The following is a 27,915-nucleotide window of genomic DNA, read 5'->3' as shown; positions in this document are numbered from 1 at the left end:
AACGTGAGAATGACACGAGTTTTCGTCCAGCCTCAAATGTTCCTCAGCTGGGGCGCCTGGGTAGCTCAGTCGGTTAAGCCCTTGGTCATGATCCCAGGGTCCTGGGATTGAGCCCCGAGTCCGGCTCCCTGCTCAGCAGGGAGCCTGCCTCCTCCTCTCTCTCCGCCACCTGCCTCCCTTGCCTACTTGTGATCTCTGTCTGTCAAATAAATAAATAAAAAATCTAAAAAAAAAATGTTCCTCAGCTTCTCTCACGGTCTCTGTCTTCGTCCTCTCTGATTTTATGGGTCTGGTTTTGTACCAAACAGGCAGAACCCGTGCTGTCAGGAGTGCCATAAAGTAGGGACGGGTGATTTATCTTCGTCTGCCTCTCCCTCAGGAGCTGCCTCCTCCCAGCCCAGGCCCTGCTGCGGTCAGCGTCAGTGGGAGCCAGTGGAGACCGAAGGAGATGGGCAGTGAGATAAGGGACCCCCGGCAGGCCAGAGATCAGCACTTACCCAGCGCATTTAGCTCCAGTTCTGGGCACGAATCAACATTCAATGACGTCTCTTGAAGCACAGATTGGGGTGGGGGTGAGTAAGAGAGTTTGGATTTATTTTCCTAGAGACTCGATCCGGATATTTATACACCTTAAGTAACGGAGGCAGACACTGTGTTGTAAAAATGTGCATATGTGTGTATTTGTACGTGTGTGGGGGCGTGTGTGCCTGTGTGTATACATACATTTGCAGTTAAAAAATGCCAGGAATTTAAGTGCAACTTGAAGGACCTTAACATTAAGAATTAACTTGAAGAATAAAGGAGGATTTTCTCAGCTTGAGTACACCCAGCTGCATTAAGACCTAGATGTGTCATGGATGATCGGCTGTGGATTAAGTTTTACAAATCCTGATCAGGCTTGTCTTTTGATGTGGTGTTCACTTTGGCTTTTAGTTTCGAGAGCATCAGATGATTTACTGAAGATCAGGTTGTGTCTTTCCCTGGCGACGACTTTCCCTCTCCAAGCAGGGACGAGTTTGAGCTCTGTGGGTGAGGCTCTGGGCCCCCTCAGGGTGGAACGCCTCACCCATGGGCCCCTCGAGCTCTGGGGGCTGCATGGCTGGTGGCCCTGCATAATGGGGTGTGTGTGTCTGAGTATTGTTTTAAAGTTACCCTTCTTGTTTGTTGTGTTACAATCACCGTGACTTTTACTAAGGCTCTGGTGAATAGTGGCATGGGCAGGGTCTGTCCATGCTTGGTGGCTAGGGCAGTGTTTCCCAAACTCTGTTCCTCAGAACACTCAGAAGACTGTAAGTGGCCAAGTGAGTTCGGAAAACTGCCGCGTGCTACATGTTTTCTCGATGGTTTGCAGCAGTCCTTTAAAGACTGGGAAATTCCTGTGGGAAAACCATGTAGCCTAGCAGTTTCTAAATTTCTTTGATCATTTGACGCTTAATTTCCAGGAGCATTTATTAGTTCTCAATTCTGTAGGAACGCCCTGAGAAGCCCTGGCTCAGAGTAAGTGTGTGCAAGGGGAGGCGTTGGGGCAGAGCGCGTGATTGCCGACAAGGCTTACATGCTAGACCGCGTATTTGACCATCACAGCTGGGAACCCTGTCCTTCCCCGTGTTCCAGGAAGGGCGTTCCGGGTCCGGGATGGCCTTGAACGCTGGCCTCCCGCACCTGGCTCTGTGCAGTCCACTCCCAGCGGAACATGTGCGGATGGGGCTGCAGGGGCTGGGCGTGGAGGAGGCCAAGGTGCCCCCCACGAGGTGGTGCCCCCCACGAGGTGGTGCCCACCCGCTCACTGCCTGAGCTCAGACCAGCGGAGACTGCAGCCTTCTGGTCTGCGTCCCAGCTCGTCACCTCTAGGTCTTTCCTTTCTAGCTGTAGGCCTGTTGAAGGCAGGACTGTCACAGTTTTCTCTCAGTCCTGCTAGCGCTTTGCACAGAGCTGAGTTGGTTATGACCCCCTCGTTGTCCCTTGTCTGGGGGATGCTGTCCTGTGGAGTGTGCTTGTGCCGTGCCTGGGAGCACCAGGGTAGGCCTGGCGGGTATGAGTAAACTGAGTCACTCGGGCTGAAGTTACCCACCACCAACCAAGCCCACTAAGTGTGGCACAGTATTAAAAATATTTGCATATTGACAAGGTCAGGCACTTTTTTAAAAATACTGTAGTGTCTTCTCTGCGCTTCGATGTTTGTGAATTCTTTTTTTTTTTTTTTAAGATTTTATTTATTTATTTTACAAAGAATGAGAGAGAGAGCACAAGCAGGAGGAGCAGCAGGCAGAGGAGAGGGAGGGGCAGGCTCCCCTCCAAGTCGAGAGCCCAATGTGAGGCTGGATCCCAGGACCTCAGGATCATGACCTGAGCTGAAGCAGATGCTTAACCAACTTAGATGCCCAATATCTGTGAACTCTTAGTTAAAAACTACTAGCATTTTTAAATAATAAAGAATTATTAAAAGCAAGGTCTCTAAGTACTATTTAAGGAGAATTTTTCCAAAACCATTGTTCTGTGTTGCGTGAAACGGTCATATTTTGTAGCAAATCTTTGGAGTCTCCCATTAATCTGTTCCTAAGAGAAGTTGTTTTGTAACATTTCTCCTTACAGGCTACAGAGAAACACCAAAGGTGATGGGACTTGCCTAAAATCCCAGGGGAGATTGTCAGGTGAAGCCGGACTAAGGACCCCTTTATAGTAGGGGCAGTGTCCTTTGCCACATATTTGTCTAATTACCAGACATTTCAGTCAACTCCACTTCCTACTTCTTTCAAAAAACAGTGTGGGACAGATACAGAACTCATGTCAGAAGCAAAATCATTTGTAGGTTCAGAATGCTTACCTATGAAGCTTGGAAAGTGTGGTTTAAGTGGGGGCAGGGAGATGGGTAGATTTGTTTCCTGTAAAGTCTGTGGGAGTATCTGCGTGTCCTGCTCCCCAGATATGGAGTCTGTTCCTGAGAGTCTCTCGTGGCAGCGCGTGACTGGACATCGGAGGGAGATCTGGCTGGGGGGCTGTCCGTGGACCCCCAGCATCCCCTGATCTCTGGTCTCTGCACTGTGCCCTGACTCTCCATGTCATCTGGTTACTGCTATCGCCTCTTTCCGCGTGTTGTAAGTGAATGGTTGCGAAGCTACTCGAAAGGTGGTCCTTGGACTAGCTGAGTCAGAATCACCTGGGCTGGGGAATTTAGTGACATGGAGGTTCCTGGGCCCCTCCCCAGACTCCTCCCCAGGTGGGGCTGTGGGATTTGCATCTTTAGCAAGTTCCCCAGGTGATTCCTTTTTTCCCCTTTAATTGAAGTATAATTGACACACAGTGTTATAATAGTTTCAGGTGTACAACATAGTGATTGGGCAAGTCTGTGCATTACTCCGTGCTCACCATGAGTGTGGTCACCATATGTCACCGTACCACGTTATTGCAATAGCGACCATCTTCCCTGTGCTATACTTTTCATCTCTGTGAGTTATTTATTTTATAACTGAAAGCTTGTACATCTTAAACCCCATCACCTATTTTACCCATCCCCCCACCCACCTCTCCTCTGGCCACCACCAGTTTGCTGCATTGTAGAGTCTGCTTGTTTGTTTTTGTTTTTTCCAGATGCCCCATCGATGTGAAATCATACAGTCCTTGTCTTTCTCTGACTTATCTCACTTAGCATAATACCCCATACGTCCATCCATGTTGCTGCAAATGGCAAATCTCATTCTTTTTTTAAGACCAAGTAATATTCCATTGTGTATACATACCCTGTCTTCTTTATCCAGTCATCTGTCAGGGGATTCTTAGGTTGCTTCCATATCTTGGCTGTTGGAAATAATGCCGCAGTGAACATGGGGGCGTAGATATCTTTTCAAATGAGTGTTTTCATTGTCTTTGGGTAAATACCCGGTAGTGGAATTACCAGATTATATGATCTTTCTTCTTTAAATGTTTTGAAGGCTCTCCATACTGTTTTCCACAGTGGCTCTTGTGCACATATAAGTCAGAATTACCTACTGAGGGTCCTCAGGGGAATGCCTTTTAGAAGGCCCCCAAGGGAAATGGCTTCTCCTGTTGCAGATGTATTCTGGGAACTGACCCAAACAGTCCCCATGGAGGCTCCCTATGACCTCCGCATCAGCATGCTTAGCCACGTACTTGGGATCCACCAAAGAATCTCCTTGGGTTACTTCAAATATCCCTCTTGCACACAGATTTCTCACTGAGTCTTCCTGAGGCAGGGGGGCAATGATATTTAACTTCTGTGTGGCCTCAAAGGTCCCAGAGCTGCCTGTTCTCTCCTCCCATTCCCCGCTCTCACGCTGCCCACCCTGTTCTCCCTTGTCCTTCCCTCCATCCAGCTCGGGCAATGTGTCAGTCCCTTAGCTATTTTCAGGCGCTGAGCAAAATGTGGGAGAAGCCCCGAACGCAAAGAGAGCTGAGAAGTGGGAGAGCATGTGTGAGGTTGGTGGGGAGGGGTGGGTCCAAGAGGGGCCAGGGCCAGGCCAGGCTGGGAGCAGGTCTGGGAACTCGGTGCAGAGGCCTTGCTGGGCAGCAGGGGACGTGGGTCCCAATACGATCCACAGCAGGGGCTTTGCCCTTCTTCCAGGGTTGCCCCTACCCCATGGACACCAGGGATCTGGGGAGAGCACAGCCATGAGCACATTACCCCATCTCAGTCCCCCGGCCAGCCCCCCAACACCCCTGGGGGCCACCTGCCCTTGCCTCAGAAGCCCCCACGTGCATGTGCTGTGGCCATAGAGGCCATGTCACAGCTGGGGCTGGAGTGGGAGCTGCCACCTACCTTCCCTCTCCTCTGCCTCCTCAGAGGTTCTTCCAGGCTGGCCGCTGCACCCTGAGTGGACATAATTGGCGATGGGGCAGGACACGAAAGATGTGGAGAGATTTCGACACATGATGTTTTCTCCTGTAAATAATGGTCATTTGATGCTTCAATAGCCCGGAGACGTTGGAAGTAGGCTGCCGAATTTGAGACCTGTGTGGGTGGACGCTTACGTTCAAACAACACGGATTTGGTGCCAGTGAAAATTCTTTTTTTTTTTTTCCAATTTATTTATTTTCAGAAAAACAGTATTCATTATTTTTTCACCACACCCAGTGCTCCATGCAATCCGTGCCCTCTATAATACCCACCACCTGGTACCCCAACCTCCCACCCCCTTGCCACTTCAAACCCCTCAGATTGTTTTTCAGAGTCCATAGTCTCTCGTGATTCACCTCCCCTTCCAATTTACCCCAACTCCCTTTTCCTCTCTAACACCCCTTGTCCTCCATGATATTTGTTATGCTCCACAAATAAGTGAAACCATATGATAATTGATTCTCTCTGCTTGACTTATTTCACTCAACATAATCTCTTCCAGTCCCGTCCATGTTGCTACAGAAGTTGGGTATTTATCCTTTCTGATGGAGGCATAATACTCCATAGTGTATATGGACCACATCTTCCTTATCCATTCGTCCGTTGAAGGGCATCTTGGTTCTTTCCATAGTTTGGTGACCGTGGCCATTGCTGCAGTGAAAATTCTAAGGAAGGGTGAGGGCGGACTGTTGATCTTTAGGGGAAGTACAGGTGTGAATCTTATTAAGAGAAGTACTTGGCTGTGGTAGACCAGTAATACCTTTACTCCCCCCCCTTTATTTAACCCTTTCCATTATTTAAAAAATTTTTTTTTCTTTTAAGATTTTATTTATTTACTTACTTGACAGAGATCACAAGTAGGCAGAGAGGCAGGCAGAGAGAGAGAGGAGGAAGCAGGCTCTGCACTGAGCAGGGAGCCCGATGCGGGGCTCAGTCCCAGGACCCTGAGATCATTACCTGAGCTGAAGGCAGAGGCCTAACCCACTGAGCCACACAGGCGCCCCACCCTTTCCATTATTTTAAAAATATATATTTTATTTATTTGATGGAGAGAGACAGCGAGAGAAAGAACACGAGCAGGGTGAATGGGAGAGGGAGACGGAGCCTTCCCATTGAGTGCAGAGCCCGATGCGGGCCTCAGTCCCAGGATGCTGAAGGCAGGCACTTAATAAATATCTTTACTTTTGGAATTGTGTGGAGAGCTTGAAGAGTCTTTAGCTTAACAAACACTCTCACAAAGCCGACGTCTCAGTTTCAGAACCGGGCCCTGGTGGCTGGTGTAAAGGGAAAGAGGACTTGAGAAGGACAGTGCTGGGTTGTCGGTGACAGTATACTGTGTCCCAGCTCTGATATTGTCTGTCGTTGCAGGTGATTTTCAAAGCCAAGTCAAAATATTCTCCAGAATTACTCAAATACCGGTAAGTACCTGGGGGGATTTCCATCCTCATTTGGAAAATATCTTTTCGACTATTTAGGACTTGGTTAGGCAGCCTGAGGCAGAAATGTAGCTTGTGTCCTTGAGGGGCCAACACCCTGTGCAGGTATCCTGAACAATGCTGAAACTCCCAGAATCCGATGAAGCAGGTGATGTTCGGGGTATTGGGCAGTCTCTGGCCTGGGCTGCTGTGTACTGTGAGAGCCACAGGAGTTTCGTGGAAAGTCAGTCAGTGCTGGGCTGAAAGGGCGGGCTCGTAACCTGGAAGGGAGCGCCTTAAATTATGTGGCAAGTTTACATGAAGGGGTAGATAGGCTTGTTTTTCCTACAGAGAAGGTTTGTAGGTTTCCCCAAATTTTTAGAGGTCTGTGACCCCATCACCCCCAAGAGCAAAGAAACCGGTGGCTTAAAGAATGGTCAGACTTGGTCAAAGGGGAAAGGACGCAAGGCATTCAGAAGACATGGGGCAGGTATATGGCGTTCTGATGTCCCTGCCCAGGCGAGCTCCAATGCCATGAGCAGACATTTCTGGGAAAGCAATTTCGGCCACTTACCTTCTTTTTTTTTTTTTTTTTTTTTTTTAAAGATTTTTATTTATTTATTTGACAGAGAGAAATCACAAGTAGACTGAGAGGCAGGCAGAGAGAGAGAGAGGGAAGCAGGCTCCCCGCTGAGCAGAGAGCCCAATGCGGGACTCGATCCCAGGACCCTGAGATCATGACCTGAGCCGAAGGCAGAGGCTTAACCCACTGAGCCACCCAGGCGCCCCTCGGCCACTTACCTTCTTGAATCAAAATGAAAATTTAATTATTTTGTGGCTTTAAAAATATGTAAAAATGTGTGCATATTGTATTTTATTTAAATATGTAATTTTAAATTTATGAACACTTTTTATTTAAAATTCTGAAAGTATATTTTTCTCGAGATATAATTGACATACAACATTATATTAGTTTCCTGTATCCCACAGGATGATTTGATATTGGCCTATTGCAAAATGACCACTTCAGTAAGTCTAGTTAACATCTATTACTGAACATGGTTACAAAATTTGTTGTTTCTTATGATGAGAACTTCTAAGATTATGAAAATGTATATTTTGATCTCCATTTTATATCCAAAGAAACTGAAATTCAGAAAGAAATACGACAGTACTGGGACCAAGAGAGAAGTCATGAGACTCAGGGCGCCATGTTTGTTTCTCTCACCTAAACTTGAAGTCTTTGTTCACTACTTTTTGGGTAGTTTGGTGCATGTTTCTACTAGACTATTCAGCTGGGACTTGACCATCCACCCTGAAAATATGTTGGTCTGAAGGAGAACCCTTTATTTTATTTTATTTTATTTTAAAGATTTTATTTATTTATTTGACAGAGATCACAAGTAGGCAGAGAGGCAGGCAGAGAGAGAGGAGGAAGCAGGCTCCCTGCGGAGCAGAGAGCCTGATGTGGGGCTCGACCCCAGGACCCTGGGACCCTGGGACCATGACCTGAGCCGAAGGCAGAGGCTTTAACCCGCTGAGCCACTCAGGCGCCCCTGAAGGAGAACCCTTTAAAGGGGCAATTCCAAGTACATAATCCCTTCCCTTCTGTGGTAAGAAAATAGCTGGCCTTTCCTCCACACCCATAATCTAACCCTCCAGCCTCTTGACTAGAAATATGGATCAACCCGGGGACTGGGGAGCCAAGAATGGGTGAAGACTGGGAAAGAGGAAGAGATTCTGATTGGATCGTGGAGCTGGTCTTACCTTGGAAGTGGTTGGTTGAAGCTGAGGTAATGTGGTTTCTCATAGAAGTGGAATATGAAAGCACTGGTCAGAAAGGAAGGCTGGTTCAGAAGTTTTCAGCCTCTGAGCCTTGGGGGGTGGGGTCCATTAAATGTGAGGGAGTGTGTGTGTGGGGGGTGCAGTTCTTGATCCTGGAACCGAAGTGCAGACACCAGGATGGGCTGTTTTCAGTGGGAGGGGGTTTGTGGAGATGGAGAGAGAATACCAGGAGAAATTCAGCTGGGTGAGATGTTCAGGCTGGAGAAGACCAAAGAGTTTCTTGAAGCCAGGAGGGTGAGAGTCCAGTGGGAGGAGCCTCTTGACTCCTATGTCATAATAAAGAAATGCTCAGAGTTATTCGTGTTTGTGCCTATCTTCCATCTTCTCTGTTTGATCCCCCACTTCTTTTTCTTTTTAATATTTTATTTATTTTTTGAGAGAGAGACAGCAAGAGAGGGAACACAGGCACTGGGGGTGGAAGAGGGGGAAGCAGGCTCCCCGCAGAGCAGGGAACTCGATCCCAGGACCCTGGGATCATGACCCGAGGGGAAGGCAGATGCCCAGTGACTGAGCCCCCCAGGCGCCCCGATTCCCCACTTCTCTTAATCCAGATGCTGCTGCAAACATTTCAGGCCATGATTTATCCCTCAAGGTGCTTTGGTATGTTGGCTTTTGAATAGGCCGGCTTCCCTGACTGAACTACAGCTCACTTGGAAAGAAGCACAAGCCGTCACTCTAGAAGTGGGGGCAGCTTCTCCCCCGAGCTGCTCCGGTAGCCGCTCCGTGTCTCTGAAGGTGGTTTATACTCAGCCCCACCAAGAACCACTTCATTTCCCCTCAAGTCCCCTCTCTCCCTGACACACCCGCACACTCAGCTTTGCTGGAGTTGGTGCCCATGTGATTCAGTTTTTCTCTTTCTCAGGCTCTGCTTGTCAGTCTTCGGCTTAGAGGCTTGAATACCGCACAGGGGGCTCAGAACACTTCGATTTTCGGCGGGTTTTTTTTGTTTTGTTTTGTTTTTTTAAATTTATTTGACAGAGATCAGAGGTAGGCAGAGAGGCAGGCAGAGAGAGAGGAAGGAAAGCAGGCTCCTTGCTGAGCAGAGAGTCCAATGCGGGGCTCGATCCCAGGACACTGGGATCATGACCTGAGCCGAAAGCAGAGGCTTTAACCCACTGAGCCACTCAGGCACCCCCGATTTTTGGTGTTTTTAATTGTTTCCCTTCCACCTTTGAGTAAAAAACACAACGAACCAGGCTTTGCTTTTCCCATTCTGGAAGGAATCTCAGATCTCAGAAGAGAAATTTAAACCACGCTTTACAAGCCGTTGACACTCTCCCCTCACCGTCGGAGGGAGCAGAGTTCTTGGGCGTGGAGCTCGCGGGCAGCCCACAGGCCAGGCACTGCGGTGGCCAGGCATTGCGGTGGCCAGGCCCTGCGGTCAGCGGCCTCAGCGACTGTCTGCACTTGCAGACCCGCCTGAAGCTGATCCTTCTGGGCTCACAAGCAGAGTCATCCTCCCGGATGCCTGGTCCCACTGATTTCCTTTTCCTTTGGTCTTTTTTCTCATTATAGGCTGTTTATCCTGACCCTATGTTTGAGCTGAGAAGTAGTCATTTTGGGGCAGGTGGTCAAACACTGTTGCCGTGGAAATGCCCCCTTGCCATAGGATTTGTTCTGCACCACCCCTGCCCCACGCTCTCTCCACACCTCCCAATCTCTCTTCCTCCAGAGCTGCAGGCCCCAAGGGAAGAGTTAAGTTTTGCAAGGTTGTTTTTTTTTCTTTTTTTCATTATGAAAGTTATATAAGCTCATTAGAAAAAAACAGAAAATATAAAAGCATTGGAAGTTTGTGCATAGAGACATGTGGAAAGAAAGAAACCAAATCTAGTGCAGCCCCTGCCCCCGCCCCACCCTACAGAAACCCCGTCCAACTCTGAGGAGACACAGTAATGTTTTCCGTTGTAGGTTTTCGTCTACCTTTCCCAGAACAGAGTTGTTTTGCCACATTTATGATTTTTCTCTCTGACGTTGACCTTAATGTTGGATTAATGTTGGATTATAAGTACTTTTCCCATGTTGTCTTAAGCCTCACAACACAGCTGATTTCTTTGAGACAAAGCCAGGCAGTTCAGCTCAGGTCATGATCCCTGGGTCCTGGGATCCAGCTCCATGTCGTCATCAGACTCCATGCTAGGAAGGGAACCTGCTTCTCCCTCTGTCTTTGACCTTCCCCCTGCCTGTGTGCATGAGCACTCCCTCATCCTCTCAAAAAACAAAACAAAACAAAACAAAACAAAAAACTAAAAAAGAAAGAACTAAAAAATAGTGGACGGATAGGATTCTGTTTAGCAGGTGGTCCTAGAGGCTCACGGAGTAGGGTAGGTTAGAAAGGGAAGGGCAGGAAGGTTTTAAGCAGAAAGCTCTGCTTGTGTAAAGACGGGGAGATGGGGACACCTGCTGGATGGGCTTCTGGCCAGCACACAGGACGGCTGATTAGGATGGGTGGCGCCCATCGGTTGACCTGGCTCTGGAGACTGATTGGAAGTATAGGGGACTGGAGGGTGCCGGCGTGGAGTCGAGGGTGGGGGGTCAGTCTGGACACCGTCACGTTGGTTTTAGACAGAAGCATGAGGCCATGCAGTCGGTGACGATGGGAAAGGGGGGCCCACAACGAGGGGAGCAGGAATAAAGAATCTGTTGAACTTGACAGCTGGTTAAACTGGGGTGGTGAAAAAATAATGAATACTGTTATGCTGAAAATAAATAAATTAATAAAAAAAAAACCTGGGGTATAATCCAAGATCTTTATCATTTAGAACTACAAAGAAACTGTGGTGCCTTTCAGAGAAATAGGAAAGCCGAGAGGAGTCTTGGAACAGGACCTTAGGGAGTTAGGCTTGGACATGGTCTGAGGGGACAGGGCTCCTGTGGCGGGCTGTTTGGAATGTGAGTCTGGTTGTAGGACAGGGCTGTGGCTTTAGACGAGCAATAGGAACCTGGGCGCCCGAGGCCGTATCTGAGGCTGCACGAGTAAGTGCGTTTCCCGGTGTGGAGGAGAGCCCATGGGAGTCGTCACTTTGGGGGAGGAAGAGGAACGGGGGCTGTGCAGGGGCAGGTCAGACAGGGGAATGTGAGGCAGGCATAGGGTCGTGGAGTGATTGACAGCGGGGCTCTGGGAAGGCAGGGAGAGGCGGCGACCAAGAGCTGACCCCTTTTGGTTTGGGAGTAGGTCCTGGGGACCTGGGAGAGTGTGGGGTCTGCAGGGGACGACCTGGGAGGTAAGGGTGATGGGGTGATGTGAAGACTTTCTAGGAGCTGCTGCTGACCGAAGGGGAAGCTGGGGTGAGGCCGTGAGGCCCCGTGGGGTGAGGACAGAGGACTGACGCAGTAAGAAGGTCACAGAACCCAGTGGATTCTCACGGCGGCCCTTTGAGGCAGGCTGGGAGACCTCATCTCTCTTCTGTAGATGAGGAAACGCAGCCCACAGTGGGCAGGAGAGACTGGCCTGATATCTTGGCTCCATGTGTCTCTGGGTCACACTGGGCAGTTGAGGGGAGGGGGAGGGGAAAGAAGGAGGGTGGTGGGGAGCCTGGGTTGCCATTGTGTGAAAATCCAAGATGGAAAGGCACAGCAGGGAGCTGGGGACGTTGACTGTGCTGGCTGTCGTGGGCAGCACACGGTTGGCATCGAGTTATGCCCGGCTTCTTCACACTTTCCTTACACTTCTCTCTCTCCTGTGTCCCCTGCCTCCTGCTGTGGGTCCTATCAGTGACAGTGTCTAGATTCAGGAGTCTTTTTTTTTTTTTTTAAGGATTTTATTGCAGGAGATGGAGAGGGAGCATGAGTAGTGGGGAGAGACAGAGGGAGAGGAAGAAGCAGGCTCCCCACTGAGCAGGGATCCTGACATGGGGCTCAATCTCAAGACTCTGGGACCATGACCTAAGCCGAAGGCAGACGCCTAATGACTGAGCCAGCCAGGCGCCCTGTCATCCAGGTTTTTGCGTCCCGGTCTGTTACATCTTTAGAAGATACTCTAGCTTCAAAACCGTTTTTTTTTTTTTTTTTAATTTTTATTTTTTTAAACGATTATTTATTTATTTGATAGAGACACAGCAAGAAAGGCAACACAAGCAGGGGGAGTGGGAGAGGAGAAGCAGGCTTCCCACCAGGCAGGGAGCCTGATGCAGGACTCGATCCCAGGACCCCGGAATCATGTCCTGAGCTGAAGGGAGGCACTTAATGACTGAGCCTCCCAGGCGCCCCTCAAAACCGCTTTTAGTTGAGAGTTTTCTTTTTCTGGATTTACAGACGTAGTCAACGTAGACCCAGTCTGATTTTGAGCCCTGCATGTCTGTTCCTTGGTGGCTTGTTTACCGAAGGCGGTAGACACCATGGGCCGTCCAGAAGCAGTTGGAGGCTGGGGTCTTGGGTTTCAGTCCGTCCGAGAAGTCCACCGGCCGTGCGCCGGTCACAAGGAGGTGGGCGGCTCCGGGAATCTGTGGGTCACAAACGGCCAGGGACCCAGCCAGCTGGTGTCCCTTCAGCCCTGGGCAGAGGCTGCGGCAGATCTGACCACCTCCCAGCGGCAGGAAAAGCAGGGCTGGGGCAGCTTCCCGAGGGCACTGTCTGTAGCTGGTCTGTGGTCTGCACGTGAGAGCAGCTGCCCTGCAAACCCGTGCTCTGCGTGTCCGCTGCCAGCCGTTAATGGAACGGGCCGCGCTTGCCTTGCGGGTCGATCCAGAAACGCAGCCAGCAGGCAGGGCATGGGGCTGACCACGCTCTCTGTTCTCCCCAGGCTGCCCCTCTACCTGGCCTCGCTCTTCATCAGCCTCATTTTCCTGTTGGTGAATCTGACCTGCGCGGTGCTGGTGAAGACAGGCGGCTGGGAGAGGAAGGTCATCGTCTCGGTGCGCGTGGCCATCAACGACACGCTCTTCGTGCTGTGTGCTGTCTCCCTCTCCGTCTGTCTCTACAAAATCTCGAAGATGTCCTTGGCCAACATTTACTTGGAGTCAAAGGTAGGTGGACATGTGGTCAAGATCCCTTCGTTAAGCCAACTCTAAAAACAGTCTCCCGGTCGCAGACAGAACTCAGCAGACACCTTCCACACCTGACCTGCAAATGGCTGGCCGCACCCTGCTGCCCAAACCCGGAGCCGTGTCGTTCCTTGAACTTAGTACGTGAGAAGAGTTGCTTTGATGTGTGGGGGTGTGAGGAATTACTGGCAGGGAGGTGGCCTGTGCATAGACACAGTGTTTAACCAACATTTTAAAGGACTTGCTGATTGCTTGTGCCGGTGAGACTAGTAGAAACACTCGCCTAGTGTCCCCTGTGTTCCAGGCATTTTGAGATCTGCATTCGGCCTGTGTAAGTTCATGGTGTCCTCCCAAATCTCTGGGAGACCAGGCCCTGGAGGTCAGTACCTGGCGTTGCCCTACACAGCCCAGAGACAGAGAGCCAGGCTTCCAATTCACGGTCTGGCCGCAGGCTCTGCAGATGTGGATGGAGGCTCCCCTCAGGACTGACTGATGCGCCCAGGAGAAGACGGTAGACACTCCAGGGAGGACACTGCCCCCTGGAGTTCAGGCCAGCCCCTGTACCGTGCTCTCGGTCAGAGATGGAGGCAGCCGGCAGAAGAGGCCGGCTCGGTTTGCCGTGTGCTGTGCACCCTAGAATGCCCTTTTGCTCTTCCTTTCCCCAGAGTTCTAGGGAAGAGCTGACATGCTTCTGGGCCCCCGATTGGCCTCACCCCAAGTCTCCCTTGGTTGGGAAGCCCAGGGAAGAATGGAGGCTGGGGAAGGGGCCTTGGTTTTTGCACTTGTGCAATGATTGAACGATTTCTGTAATTCCTCTGCTTCTAACCATGTCCTCTGGTGGACCCCCTGTCTGGCTGACCCCCCTGTCTGGGGGACTCCCGCTGTCTGCCAAACCCCTGTCTGGCCGACCCCCATGTCTGCCTTCTTTGCCATGCGGCCCACTTGGCTATAAATAGTCTTATGTCTGAAGACCGTGGGGAGCTCTGTGACCCATGATACTGTGCCTTCAGTAGTGACCAGTAGGCTAACCTACTCAGGCTGACCTCTGGCGAGGTCCCTTGAGACTTGAGTATGGCAGGAGTAGTTTTTTCATGTATGGGTTTTGACAGATTTCAGACTTGATTTTGACACAAGTTTTGTCTGTTGTTTGTACTGTCTCCCATGTGAGGGCTATCCAAGGCTTTAAAAAAAACAGAATTGTGGTTTTTATGGGAAGAGTTACATTTTGGTTGCCAAATAACTATTTAGATCAGCCCTGTGGCAAACACGCTGTTAAACTGCTGCTGGCAAAATAAAATAGTATCTTGTTGATGTATGATTTCTCAATGCAGATTTCAAAATCCCGTTTCATTTTTTTTGGTCACATTAACTATATGTTTCTAGCTTAGGGTCCTTTAATGGACTGTAAATTGATAGCTTCATAATTGGGGGTACAAATCACCAATTTCCATGTAATTCCAAGTCTGGAGTGAGACCAGGGCTTCCAGCCTAGAAGATTCTGGAATTTGAGGAAGTGCTCCCTGCCCAAGGCCATGGTCCACAGGACCGCTCCCTCAGTCGCCACCTTGCTGGGGTTGGTTGTCCCTGGGCTGGATGCTGGGCAGTGGGCTCCCAAGTTGGGAGATCCTGGAGAGTGAACAGCATAAACCACCTGACTTTCTCATTCTTACAAACCTGGGCTTTAGGCAAATGGCCCCTATTTTAAGGCTTCTCCAAGCCAAATCCCAGATTTGGAAGCCTCTGTATGGAGATCCTTTGACATTTGAGGAGGGGGTGTGGGGTGAGGTGAGGTTTGGGTGTGGGTTTACTGGTGAGAGCGGACACTGCGGTTTGTGGCCCCGAGAGCTGAAGGGTTTATCAGGTCTGAAGCCAGGGCATGATGAGGCTGGTGTGTTGGACCTGGAATGGATGCTCCCCTCATGGCTCCCTCTTTTCCAGGGCTCCTCTGTGTGTCAAGTGACGGCCATCGGAGTGACCGTCATCCTTCTCTACACCTCCCGAGCCTGCTACAACCTGTTCATCCTGTCGTTCTCCCAGAGCAAGAATGTCCATTCCTTTGATTACGACTGGTACAATGTCTCAGACCAGGTCAGTGGGCACCGGTGACGTGTCCCCCGAACAGCGACCCTTTGCTTCACAGCACCCCATGTAGCAGAGAGAGGCTCCTTGCTTTTGCTGCTGCATTGCTGGGTGACCTTGACCGTCACGTACCTGGGTGGTATCTGCGTCCATGTCTGTCAGATGGGATCATAGTACCTGGCTTGTCCCAGTTCACATCTTCTGAGACAACTAGCATCTAGGCACAGGCATGCTTGCATGTGCGTGCGCGCGCGTGCACACACACACACACACACACTAATTTCTGGGGCTCTTGGCAAACGGTACTTAAAACATTTTTAAGTGCTTCCATATAAATGTAAGATGGTTTTATTAAAGGTGAAGTTTGCCTCGGTGAAACAGATTGTATGCAGATTTCAGAAAATACATAAAACCATGGCTTTATTTTTTTTAAATTATATTGTCAGAGGGAGAGCTGAGCACAAGCAGCAGCAGTGGCAGAGGTAGAAGCAGACTCTCCACAGAGCAGGGAGCCCGATGCGGGGCTTGATCCCATGACCCTGGGAGCACGACCTGAGCCGAAAGCAGATGCTTAATGACCGACCCATCCAGGCATTCCTAAAACTATGGTTTTTTAAAAGTGGAGCATGGAGACAGCATTTGAGGAGATCGAGACAAAAATGACTGGGGGGTTGAAGGTGGGAACAAAATCTCATTTTACCAGCGGTGACCCCATGATATTCTCGCCCTTTTAATAATATGCTAGAAACTCGTGAGTCGTAAGTTATAAAGCCACGAACAAAGGTAGTGACATATCATCTGGCATTCTTGTTCACAAAAGCCAAAAATAAAAAAAGAATGGGAATGAGGTCGCATCCTTTTGTTTGAGAAATACTGGTTCTTCGTCTGTCATGCAGGACAGAGCGCTGGGGGTACAAACGCACACAGATGGCCTCCCTGCCCCACAGCAGGAGTTTATGTCCCCTGAGGAAAACAGACACACAGATAAGCCATTACAACACGCAGAACTTCTGCTTTATAATAGGCTCTACTGGATTGAATTACGGAAAGCTCCTTAACTGTCCCTAGGAAAACACCAAATGCTCAACTCTAGAAAACCCAAGTCTCCAGTCCCAGCAGTGCTCCCTCCCTGGGCTGGATTCACACTCCAGAAGAAGACATCAAGTGACCCCGATAAGCGTGGGAGGACAAGATGAAATTCGGAAGGGGCACAGGGAAGGGGCTAGAATTCGGAAGGGTTCAGACCACCACTGCCCAGACCAATCCCCCCTATATAGGATGGGAGATATTTGGGCAAGGCACTGCCAAAGGTGTGCCCTGTTTGGAGAAAATCAAATATATAAAAATTGAATCTTGGAACAATAAATGAGAGACTTACTCATAAGACCTGAAGGATTTCATTGTAGTGAAATGTCCATCAATGGCTACTGTCGTAACAACTTCTGGGCAGATGGCAGCAGCCTGGCATTCAGCACTGTCCCCTTGCTGGGCAGCTGTCACCGCTGTCTGTCTCGAGAACGTGCTTGTCCTCCCAAACCGCAACCCCATACCCATTAAACACTAGAGGTTAGGTTTTAACAAAATAATTATTTCGGTTTTTCTTTCCAGTAAGGGCTTATAATGGTAACAAACTTAAAATAACACAGTTTTAAAAATTCTGTTGTTTTTAGGGGGAATGTTTATTTATGAATATCTAGACCTGTGTGTTGCTGGCCCCAAGCTGCGCACTATCCATGTAGAATGGAAGGGGCCAGCGTGCTACCCAGCTGAGTTAGAGAAGGGAAGCGAGATACAGAGATGGGGAGACGGTTTCCTGGAGGGGCTACTGCCTCCAAATGCGATGCACTAGAAGAAGGTAGAAGGATTATTTAGGTGATCGGCTTTTCATGGCTTGGTTTTGGTGCACTTTGTCTGAAACACTGCCCTTTGTGGGAAAGCTGCCCAGATGCGACCCTATGCATATCCTGGGCCCTGCAGATGGGGGACAGACTACACACCAGGCCTGTTCGGCCATCCCACTGGTCCAGACAAACATCCTGGTCTGGAAACAGTTTTTTTCCAGGTGATCTACCCTGCAACCAGCTTTAAGGATAAAGAATAGGATATGGGGAAAAGGAAGAGAAGTTTAAAAATTGATGGGTTTATCCCAGGGATAAGACAGAGGGTGACAGTTACATGCTGTCCTCAAAGATATGGGAGGGAGGACGCCTGGGTCGTTCACTGGTTAAGCAGCTGCCTTCAGCTCAGGTCATGATCCCAGAGTCCTAGGATCGAATCCCGAATCAGGCTCCAGCTCTGTGGAGAATCTGCTTCTCCCTCTGACCTTCTTCCCTCTTGTGCTGTCTCTCACACACTCTCTCTTTCTCTCGCTCAAATAAATAAATAAATAAATAAATGAATAAATAAATAAATAAAATCTTTAAAAAAATGTGGGCGGGAGAGACCTAACATCTCCCTATTTGATTGTTGAAGGCAAGAAGACTTACATTCAAGAGATTTAGCTTGGAAATGAGGTTTTGGAGGGTGACGTAATAACTCTCAGAGATGGGCAGTTCCCACGCTTGACTGTTTTGAAGATAAGAATTCTCTGCCCTGTGTGGTTGGAATGACTCCCCACCTGGGTTATTATCTGATTTCCACATGCACGTTGCAGGGGGAAGGAATTGCACCGTATCAGAATTAGCCTTTCTTCACGTTCGTAAGAACCAGAGCAAAACCTCAGTGTGCTGACTGCATGCCTCCCCTCGCTTCTCAACAGGCGGATCTGAAGAACCAGCTGGGAGACGCCGGATACGTGGTGTTCGGGGTGGTCCTCTTCGTGTGGGAGCTCTTACCCACCACCTTAGTCGTTTACTTCTTCCGAGTTAGAAACCCTGCGAAGGACCTTGTGAGTAAACCATCTTCTAGTTGTGGAAACTGTCTCCTGCTTCTCATCACAGCGCATGCCATTGGGGCTTGACCTTAGATTTTCAGGAGCAGGCCTCTTTCGTCCTGTTGTGATGTAAAAAGTTCCCTTGTCTGCCCGAGACGGTCTTCTCCCTTAACTCTGATTTATTTAGTTGTTTATTTATTTTTATTTTTATTTTTTAAAATTTCTTTTCAGTGTTCCAGAATTCATTGTTTATGCACCACACCCAGTGCTCCATGCAATATGTGTCCTCCTTAATATCCACCACCAGGCTCACCCCTCCCACCTCCCCTCCAAAACCCTCAGATTGTTTTTCAGAGTCCATAGTCTCTCATGGTTCGTCTCCTCCTCTGATTTCACCCAACTCCCTTCTCCTCTCCATCTCCCCATGTCCTCCATGTTATTCCTTATGCTCCAAAGATAAGCGAAACCATATGATGATTGACTCTCTCTGCTTGACTTATTTTACTCAGCATAATCTCTTCCAGTCCCGTCCATGTTGCTACAAAAGTTGGGTATTCATCCTTTCTGATGGAGGCATCATACTCCATAGTGTATATGGACCATATCTTCCTTATCCATTCGTCCGTTGAAGAGCATCTTGGTTCTTTCCACAGTTTGGCAACTGTGGCCATTGCTGCTATGAACTTGGGGATGCAGATGGCCCTTCTTTTCACGACATCTGTGTCTTTGGGGTAAATACCCAGGAGTGCAATTGCAGGGTCATAGGGAAGTTCTATTTTTAATTTCTTAAGGAATCTCCAACTGTTCTCCAACTTGGCTTCACCAACTTGCATTCCCACCAACAGTGTAAGAGGGTTCCCCTTTCTCCACATCCTCTCCAACACACGTTGTTTCCTGTCTTGTGAATTTTGGCTGTTCGAACTGGTACAAGGTGGTGATCTCAATGTGGCTTTGATTTGAATCTCCCTGACGGCTAATGATGATGATGAACATTTTTTCATGTGTCTGTTAGCCATTTGTATGTCTTCGTTGGAAAAGTGTCTTTTCATGTCTTCTGCCCATTTTTTGATGTGATTATCTGTTTTGTGTGTGTTGAGTTTGAGAAGTTCTTTATAGATCCTGGATATCAGCCCTTTGTCTGTACTGTCATTTGCAAATATCTTCTCCCATTCCGTGGGTTGCTTCTTTGTTTTGTTGACTGTTTCCTTTGCTGTGCAGAAGCTTTTGCTCTTGATGAAGCCCCCAAAATTCATTTTCGCTTTTGTTTCCTTTGCCTTTGGAGACATATCTTGAAAGAAGTTGCTGTAGCCGATATTAAAGAAGTTACTGCCTATGTTCTCCTCTAGGATTCTGATGGATTCCTGCCTCACATTGAGGTCTTTTATCCATTTCAAGTTTATCTTTTTGTGTGGTGTAAGAGAATGGTCGAGTTTCATTCTTCTACACATAGCTGTCCAATTTCCCCAACACCATTTATTGAAGAGACTTTTTTCCACTGTATATTTATTTATTTTAATTTCTTTTTCCTTTTTTTTCCCCCTTAACTCTTTTTGAGGGAAATTCATTTTTTCAGCTTTCCTCTTTCAGAAGAAATGAAAGTTGCCTCTCAAAGCCTAAAGATAGTGACTAACTGTTTTCCTAGTGCAACAAATCTCACTGGTATCTGAGCCTTGACTTAGGGTGAACCAAATATATAAGCTTTTATTTTTGGAAAGGGAAATAGAAAATGATACTTGAGGGCGCCTGGGTGGCTCAGTGGGTTAATCCGCTGCCTTCAGCTCAGGTCATGATCTCAGGGTCCTGGGATCGAGTCCTGCATCGGGCTCTCTGCTCAGTGGAGAGCCTGCTTCCTTTCCACTCTCTCTGCCTGCCTGTCTGCCTACTTGTGATCTCTCTCTGTCAAATAAATAAATAAAATCTTTAAAAAAAATGGTACTTGAGTTCTTCAGCCCTGTGTTATGTTGGACAGTGAGTTGGGAACTTGGTGACAGGGAAATAAAAACATCATGAGGGTTGCTAACCCCACTCGCCTGGTTTGGTCCTGTTTCTGCTAGGCCAGCTTTGCATAATTGTCTTTCTCAGGACATGACAGAAAATGCACAGCTTGCGAGAGTGAGAAAACCCCTGGGCGCTTGTGGTCCATGAATTATTCTAGCCACACTAACGGGGGGTAGTATTTTGAGTCACTGATCTATGAAGCCCCCAGAAAAGTATAGAGAATGGCTTCTAACTGATAGTGTAGCTGTGGCAATCCAGGGTCGGCCGGGGCGGTTGGTGCCAGCGTTGCAGAACAGCTGGAGCTGCAGGCTGGCGCACCATCCGCACTGGTGTTGAGACCATGGAAAGGGCCAGTCACGTCTTAACCCACTAATCACAAAAATATTTACAGCCTTGCAGGTGCCGGAACAGATCTCAGGGACACACTGAGGCTAAGCCCCCATGGACAGCAGCTTAGTAGTGAATTAAAATGATTCTCTATGCCCTGAACAATGTTTTCTCCTGATTTACCACAAGGAAGTGACTTCAGTAGGAGGGAGGCATAATCCTAAATAGAAAAACATTTTCCCTCTTCTACTTAGGAAGGAACTCTCATTAGCAGGGAATGTGGGTATCAGATTGGGCTTGGGGTGTTCGTGAAATCTCCTTAGGCGAGTCTCCCGGAGGGAAGGCCATCTGGTCGCGTAGAGTTTGGTCAAGTGAGCCAGGCACAGTGGAGCACTTCCATGTGCCAGGCATGGTGCGGAATGGCACTTCAGATATATTCTGTGTTCTAATGCTCACACTCAGCCTCTGAGCTGGAAACCATTATCACACTCATATGAGGAAACAGGTTCCAGATCACGGGGCTTGTCGGAGGCAGAGCTGGGATCGCACCACGGCAATCTGGTTCCCGAGTCCGTAAGGATAATTACTGGGCTGCGCTGTGGCTTTCCTTGGTGTAAGGTCTGGAGAAACTAAGTTGCTGCTGTGTGTGACTTGACAATAGTCTTACCGCTGTCTGTAATTCCTGTGATTGCTTGGAGAAAAAACAGTCTGGTATTCCTCTGCGTGGGTGGGCGGGGCGATTTATAACCCAACTCCTGTTCCTGGAGTTAAAAGAGCCCGTTGCAGGTGGGGACTTTCTTCAGCTGTGATCGACCGTCTGGATGTGCAGCGCAGTCGCTGTGAACATGTCTCTCCCCTGGCGGCTGAGCCCAGCGTGACCATGTTCAGAGCGTGGCTCTCTGCCATCCACATCACAGTCCTGGGGGCCCTTGGGGTCAGGGCAGATTCCTAGGTCAGAATCTCTGGGGCAGGGTCTGGGAATCCACGTTTTAAATACGAAGAAGCCCCGGTGATTTGAGTGTGCTGTGAATTTTGAGAATCTCCTGGGTTTGTTGTTCTTGCTTAAACAGCTTTACCGGGATAGAATTCCCATCCTGTACAACACTCCCATGTCCTGTGTGCAGCTCAGTGGCTTGGGGTGTTTTCAGATATGTACAGCAGTTTTGAGAACATTTTTTATCACCTCAAAAGGAAACCTGTACCCATTAGCTGTCACTCCCCTCCCCGGCCCCAGGCACCTGCTTGTCTGTCTGTGGATTTCCCTGCTGGAATTCCACGGGCATGGGCCGTACACTGTGTGGTTTCCTGCGACTGCCTCCTTGCACAGGGTTCATGTGTGTTGTAGTACGTATTAGCACCTTATTCCTTTTTATGGCTGAATAATACTTCATCGTATGGCGGTCTCCCATCTTGTTTCCAGTTCTTTACTCCTAGGAGCAGTGCTGCTCTAGATATCCATGTGTAGGTTTCTGTGTGCACACGTCTTCCAAGGTGCCTGGGGGCTCAGCTAAGCATCGGACTCTGGGTTTAGGCTTACGTAATGGTCTCAGGGTCCCCTGAGTCGAGCCCCACATCAGGTTCCCTGCTCAGCGTGGCGTCTGTTGGGATTTTCTCTCTCTCCCTCACGTTGCCCCTCCCCTCCGCGCCACAGGCACACTTTCTCTCTCTCACTGTCTCTCAGATAAATCAAACTTAAAAAAAAATATGTCTCTTAGGTATATATCTAGGAGTGCAGTTGCTAGGTCATATGGTAACTCGATATTGAAATTTTTTAAAAAAAGTCTTGTCTGGTTAACATGCAGTGTTGTGTCAGTTTCAGGTGGACGGTACAGTGACTCCGTCCTTCCACACATCCCTCACGGCTCATCAGGACAAGTGGCTCCCACTTCTCCTGACGAAGCTCCCCATCCCTCACCAGCCTCGCTTCTGGTGACCCTTTGTTTGTTCCCTGTAGATTAGAGTCTGTTTTTTGGGTTGTTCTTTTTTTTTTCTTCTTTTGCTCATTTGTTCTGTTTCTTAAATTCTATATGAGTGAAATCACGTGTTATTTATCTTTCTTGGACTTACTTTGCTTAGGATTATACTCTCTAGCTCCATCCATGTGGATGCACATGGCAAGATTTCATTCTTTTGATGGCTGAGGAATGTTCCATTGTATACGTACACCATGTCGTCTTCATCTGCTCATCCATCAGTGGACACTTGGGCTGCTTCCACAGTTTAGCTATTGTAGATAATGTTGCTGTGAACATAGGGGTGCAGGTATCCCTTCAAATTAGTGTTTCTGTATTATTTTGGTAAATACCCAGTAGTGAAATTACTGATTTGTAGAATAGTTCTGTTCTTAATTTTTTGAGAAAATTTCTCCACAGTGGCTGTACCAACTGTCCCAACAGAGTAGGAGGGTTCCCCTTTCTCCGCATCCTCGGGATGGGGAGCTTCGTCAGGAGAAGTGGGAGCCACTTGTCCTGATGCATCCTCGCCAGCATCTGTTGTTTCTTGTGTTGTTGGTTTTAGACACTCTGACAGGTGTGAGGTGATCTCTCATCATGGTTGCGATCTGCATTTCCCCGAGGATGAGTGATGTTGAGTATCTTCTCATGCATCTGTTGGCCATCTGTTGGTCTTTTTTGGAGAAATGTCCATTCATGTCTAATGTCCATTTTTTATTTGGATTGTTTTTGGGGTGTTGAGTTATATAAATTATTTATATGTTTTAGATGGTAACCCATTATCAGGTGTGTCATTTGTGAATAGCTTTACCCAGTCAGTAGGTTGTCTTTTAGTTTTGTTGGTCTTCTTTGCTGTGCAGAAGCTTTGTATTTTGATGAAGTCCCTGTAGTTTAGTTTTGCTTTTCTTTCCCTTGCCAAAGGAGACATGTCTAGAAAAATGTTGCTGTGGCTGGTGTCAGAGAAATGACTGCCTCTGCTCTCTTAAAGGATTTTTACAGTTTCATGTCTCATATTTAGGCCTTTAATCCATTTTGAGCTTATCTTGTGTATGGTGTAAGAAAGTGGTTCAGTTTTCCTAATACTATTTGTCGAAGAGACTTTTTCTTATCACATGTTCTTACCTTCTTTGTTGGAGATTGATTGACCATATAATTGTGATTTTATTTCTGGATTTTCTGTTCTATTGTTTGTTTGTTTGTTTTTTGTTTTGTTTTTGTTTTTTTTAGAGAGAAGAGAGGGCAGACAGGGAGGAGCAGAAAGGGAGGGAGAGGAAGGGGAAGAATGTAAAGCAGACTCCGTGCTGACGGCAGAGCCTGATGTGGGGTTCGATGCCGCAGCTCTGAGATCATGACCGAGCTGAAACCAGGAGTCAGATGCGTAACCCACAGAGCCACCCGAGTGCCCCAACATATGTGTATTTTGTGCCAGTCCCATAGTTTTGATGACTATAGCTTTGTTATCGACCTTGGAGTCTGGAATTGGGATACCTACAGTTTTTCTTTTCCAAGATTGCGTTGACTGTTTGGGGTCATTGGTGGTTCCATTCAAATTATAGGAGTGTTTGTACTCTTGGCTGCAGACTTTCTTCTTTCAGCACTTTGAGTATGTCACGCCACTCCCTTCTGGTGGACAAAGTTTGTGCTAAAAAAGCAGCTGATAGTGTTATGGGGTTTCCCTTATATGTAATGGTCTTTTTTTCTCTTGCTGCTTTAAAAAATGTTTTAGCAGTATATTTTGCCATTGTAATTACCATGTGTCATGGTGTGGACCTCCTTGGGTTAATTTGTTTTGAAGGGTCTCTGTGCCGCCCGGATCTGGATCTCCGTTTCTTCCCTCAGAGTAGGAAGGTTTCAACTGTTATTTCTTCAAATAAATTTTCTGCTCCCTTTTCTCTTCTTGTTCTCCTGGGATTCCTGTAGTGCTGTGGTTATTACTATGCCTGATGGAGTCACCGAGCTTCAGAATCTGTTCTCATATTCCGTGTTTGTTCCTCACCCACTCAGCTTGCTTTCCATTGCTCTGCCTCTGGGTCATTATGCTTCCTCTAGCCTGTGACCTGTTACACCAGGTGTGTTTTAAGTGTCATGTATCCTTGCCAACTGGTTCTTTTTTATCTCTGTGTTACGGGTCTCACTGATGTCCTCCCCTCTTTTCTCAAGTCCAGTGAGTCTCTTTACGATGTTACTTTAAGTTCCTATTGGTCATACTACTGATATGTTTCACTTAGGTCTTTTGTTGGGGTTTTGTCCTTTCATTTGGGACATAATCCTTTGCTCATTTTATGTAATTCTTGTTGTCTTTCTCTGTGCAGATAGTCCGTGACCTCTCCAGCTCTTTTTTTTTTTTTTTTAAAGATTTTATTTATTTATTTGACAGAGAGAGATCACAAGTAGGCAGAGAGGCAGGCAGAGAGAGAGGAAGGGAAGCAGGCTCCCTGCCGAGCAGAGAGCCCGATGCGGGACTCCATCCCAGGACCCTGAGATCATGACCTGAGCCAAAGGCAGGGGCTTAACCCACTGAGCCACCCAGGCGCCCCGACCTCTCCAGCTCTTGAAGGTAGTAGGTAGGGTGCACACTTTCAGCAAGGTGGCCCTGTCCTCCTACAAAGAGGCGGTGCCCCTGCTGCCAAGCCCGGGCCGCTCCACGAAGTGTGCAAGTGGGATGGGCAGTGCCTGTTCTGCGCACCAGCACTCTGCCAGGGGTGCCCACAGCTCCGAGGAGACAGGCTGGCCAGGGCCGCTCTGCAGAGCACACGCAGGATGTGCATTTTTATCAGGGAGCGAGTGTCCTCCATGGGAGGTGACCCACGGCTGCTGCTGGGACCAAGGCCCTGCAAAACCCTCAGCAGGGACACGGCATGTTGGCAAGGTTTGCATGGTCTTCTGGGGAGGGGACCTGCTGCACCAGGGCTGAGGCAGGCCCAGCTGCGGGAGGGCGGCAGGGTACCACGTGAGCAGGTTACGTACTGGCTGCTGGCCCCGTCCAGGCTCTGCGTGGGGACCGGGTGGGGCAGTGGTGCCTGCCAGCTCCTTTGTTCCTGGAGTCGTCTCCCGGGGAAGTCTGTCCCTCTGGTCTGGGCTCTGAGATCAGTGAGGAACTCGCTCTCCCGTCCGCCCCGGGCCTCTCTCAAACTGCCCTTCCTGCTTCTCTGCTCCAGCCACTACAGAACGGAGCCTGTTGGTTTTTAAAGTTCCAGGCTTTAAGTTCCAGGTGGTTGTAGGAACTTGCGGAATTTGGCCCCCCTGGTTTGCAGAGACAAGTGTTATGGGAATTCGTGCCCTGCAGGCTCCCAGGCATGCCCAGGCATGAGGATCTGTCATCTCCCCTCCCTGCACACTCTGGTCCTTCCTGGCTGCAAGTGGCCTTGGCCCTTAAGCTCCCAGCCACATGTCCACTCTCCCCACCCGCCCTCACGTGTCCTCTTCTCTCCGTGGCGCTGTGGTCTTCGGGTCGTTTTCTGGGCAATTTAAGTGGACATGTTATCCTGTGTCCATACACCGAGGTGCACGTAGGGCCCTTCTCTGCCATCTTCCCAGAAGTCAGGGCTGCACTTTTTAAAAAAACCTGCCAGACTGTTTCCTACAGTGGGTGTGCCATGTGCCGTCTGCTTCTGGGTCCTCCTCCTCTTCCCCAGCACTTGTTATGGAGGTTTTGATTCTAGATGTCCTGGATGGCTGTGCCTTTTGTCCTGATCTCTAATGAGGTCAAGCATCTTTTCATGTACTTATTGGACATTTATATCTTTATCCAGATCTTTTGCCCATTTTTAATTGAGTTGTCTTTGTATTGTTTTAAGTGTTCTTTATGTATTTTAGATCTAAGTCCCTTGTCAGATATGATTCTGCAAATATTTTTTCCCCTTCTTGTGGTGGTTTTTTCATTCTCCGGATGATGTCTTTTGAAGTTTTTAATTTTGGTGAATTTTATATTCGTTGTTTATGCTTTTGGTGTCTATTCAAGAATCCTTTGCCAAATCCTGGGACATGATTTGTCCCTATATTTTTCTTCCCAGAATTTTATAGTTTTTACTCTTACATTTAGGTTTTTGATCTATTTTGAGTTACTTTTTGTATAGGTGTAATGAGGTTAGGATCCAACTTCTTTCTTTTACGTGGACATTCTTGAACTGCTGCAAATCCTAAATTTTCAGGCATCCCACCTTATCTAGGTTATATTTTGTTTCCTGTATTTGGCTAGGTTAGTCTTAGAAAAGGAGGAGTTTCCGTATCAATACTCATGGTATAGCGAGCAACCTTATTTCATACCCTTGTTTAACTTTAAAATAGACCACTGACGATAGGTCCAAGGACCTCAAACAAATTCTGGATTTTATGCCAGCCTTGAGTTGCCTTATAAGACAGTTTTGATCTTCTGCTTACTTGAAACCATTTGAAATTTTTTGAATGGTGAACTCAGCTTGAGGACAGAAATGGGGGAAATGATTATAGAAGCAGGAAATGGAAACTTATTTGATCATTATGATCATTTCACTATTTTAGCTGGTAAATATCCACATTACTATATGGTTTTATAGCTAATTTGGGACTATCTAATTTGGTTAATTTGGGCATCGCCTTGTGTTTCAGTAAGGGATTAAAATGATGGTAATTCATGGCGGCACGCGGAACTCTGAAAGAAGACTTTGTCCATCCTGAGAAAAGAAAAAGATAACACCTCTCAAATATAAATGCAAGTGAAACGAGCACTGTAGCGGAACAGGTCCATCCTCCTTTGAGACGAGAACTGCATCTGCGGTCTCCTACAAGAGAGATCTTGTTTATCTTTGTCTCGAGCACACTGAACAATTAATTATCTTTCTAGAGCAACCCTGGAATGGTCCCCAGCCACGGATTCAGTCCCAGATCTTACTTCTTTGACAACCCTCGAAGATACGATAGTGATGATGACCTTGCCTGGAACATTGCCCCTCAGGGACTTCAGGGAAGGTAAGGCCCTGGTTCGTGGTAGAGAGGCATGGTGAGGAGGCTGAGCAGGGCACCCATGAAATCGGTTCAGTCCAAGAGAAAATCCCTGGAGTCGGAGGGGGGTGAGGCACACAGGAAATGGAGGGGGAGCCGCTGAGAACGAGACAGCGCCCCACTCCCAAGATTCTACTTCCATAGGTGTGTGGCAGACAGGAGGGGTGGGAGCTACTGGGGTTCCCTGCACTCTCCTGTGACACTTCAGCCACCCTCCATGGTCCAGTGGTCATGATGTCCCCTCCTCCTGCCTGTGAAGCTGGGCCTTCAGGGTGAGCAGAGCAGAGAGAAGCAACAAGGGCTGAGCCAGGGCTCCCTGAGCTCCCTCCACTCTCTGCTTGTCATCCCAGGATCTGGTGCAGTTCCTGGGCAAGGGAGGCTTCCGGCTGTGTTTCTTGGAAGTGAAAGCTTATTGTTGGTCATCCTTTGTACCTTTAAAAGCAATCATTAACATTTTACTATAAACCACCCCCCAGTCCCAGGTGGAATGATACAAGAGAAGATAGCCTGGCTTTTCTGCTCCTTATTATGAACAGTGAATGTCCTTAGAAAACTTTAAAAGAGCTCTGAAAAGAGCCCTTGTTTGGGACCCAAGAACAGAGAAGCTGGGAGGGTA

The 27,915-nt window shown here is 48.3% G+C and overlaps 1 protein-coding gene across 1 annotated transcript in view; it reads left to right on the top strand.

Moving 5' to 3' along the window:
• Positions 1 to 27,915, top strand: part of GPR137B (G protein-coupled receptor 137B) — a 50,858-nt gene that overhangs the window by 15,513 nt on the left and 7,430 nt on the right. Inside the window, exons 2-6 of the mRNA XM_044239318.1 lie at positions 6,221 to 6,270; positions 12,851 to 13,073; positions 15,030 to 15,179; positions 17,929 to 18,057; positions 27,142 to 27,266. Of these exons, the coding sequence (XP_044095253.1) occupies positions 6,221 to 6,270; positions 12,851 to 13,073; positions 15,030 to 15,179; positions 17,929 to 18,057; positions 27,142 to 27,266 (677 nt within the window). The remainder of the gene's footprint in view (positions 1 to 6,220; positions 6,271 to 12,850; positions 13,074 to 15,029; positions 15,180 to 17,928; positions 18,058 to 27,141; positions 27,267 to 27,915) is intronic.

Source organism: Neovison vison, chromosome 2 (assembly GCF_020171115.1).
Source record: "Neovison vison isolate M4711 chromosome 2, ASM_NN_V1, whole genome shotgun sequence".
Lineage (NCBI taxonomy): Eukaryota > Metazoa > Chordata > Mammalia > Carnivora > Mustelidae > Neogale > Neogale vison.
This window is presented reverse-complemented; position numbering and strand designations above follow the sequence as displayed.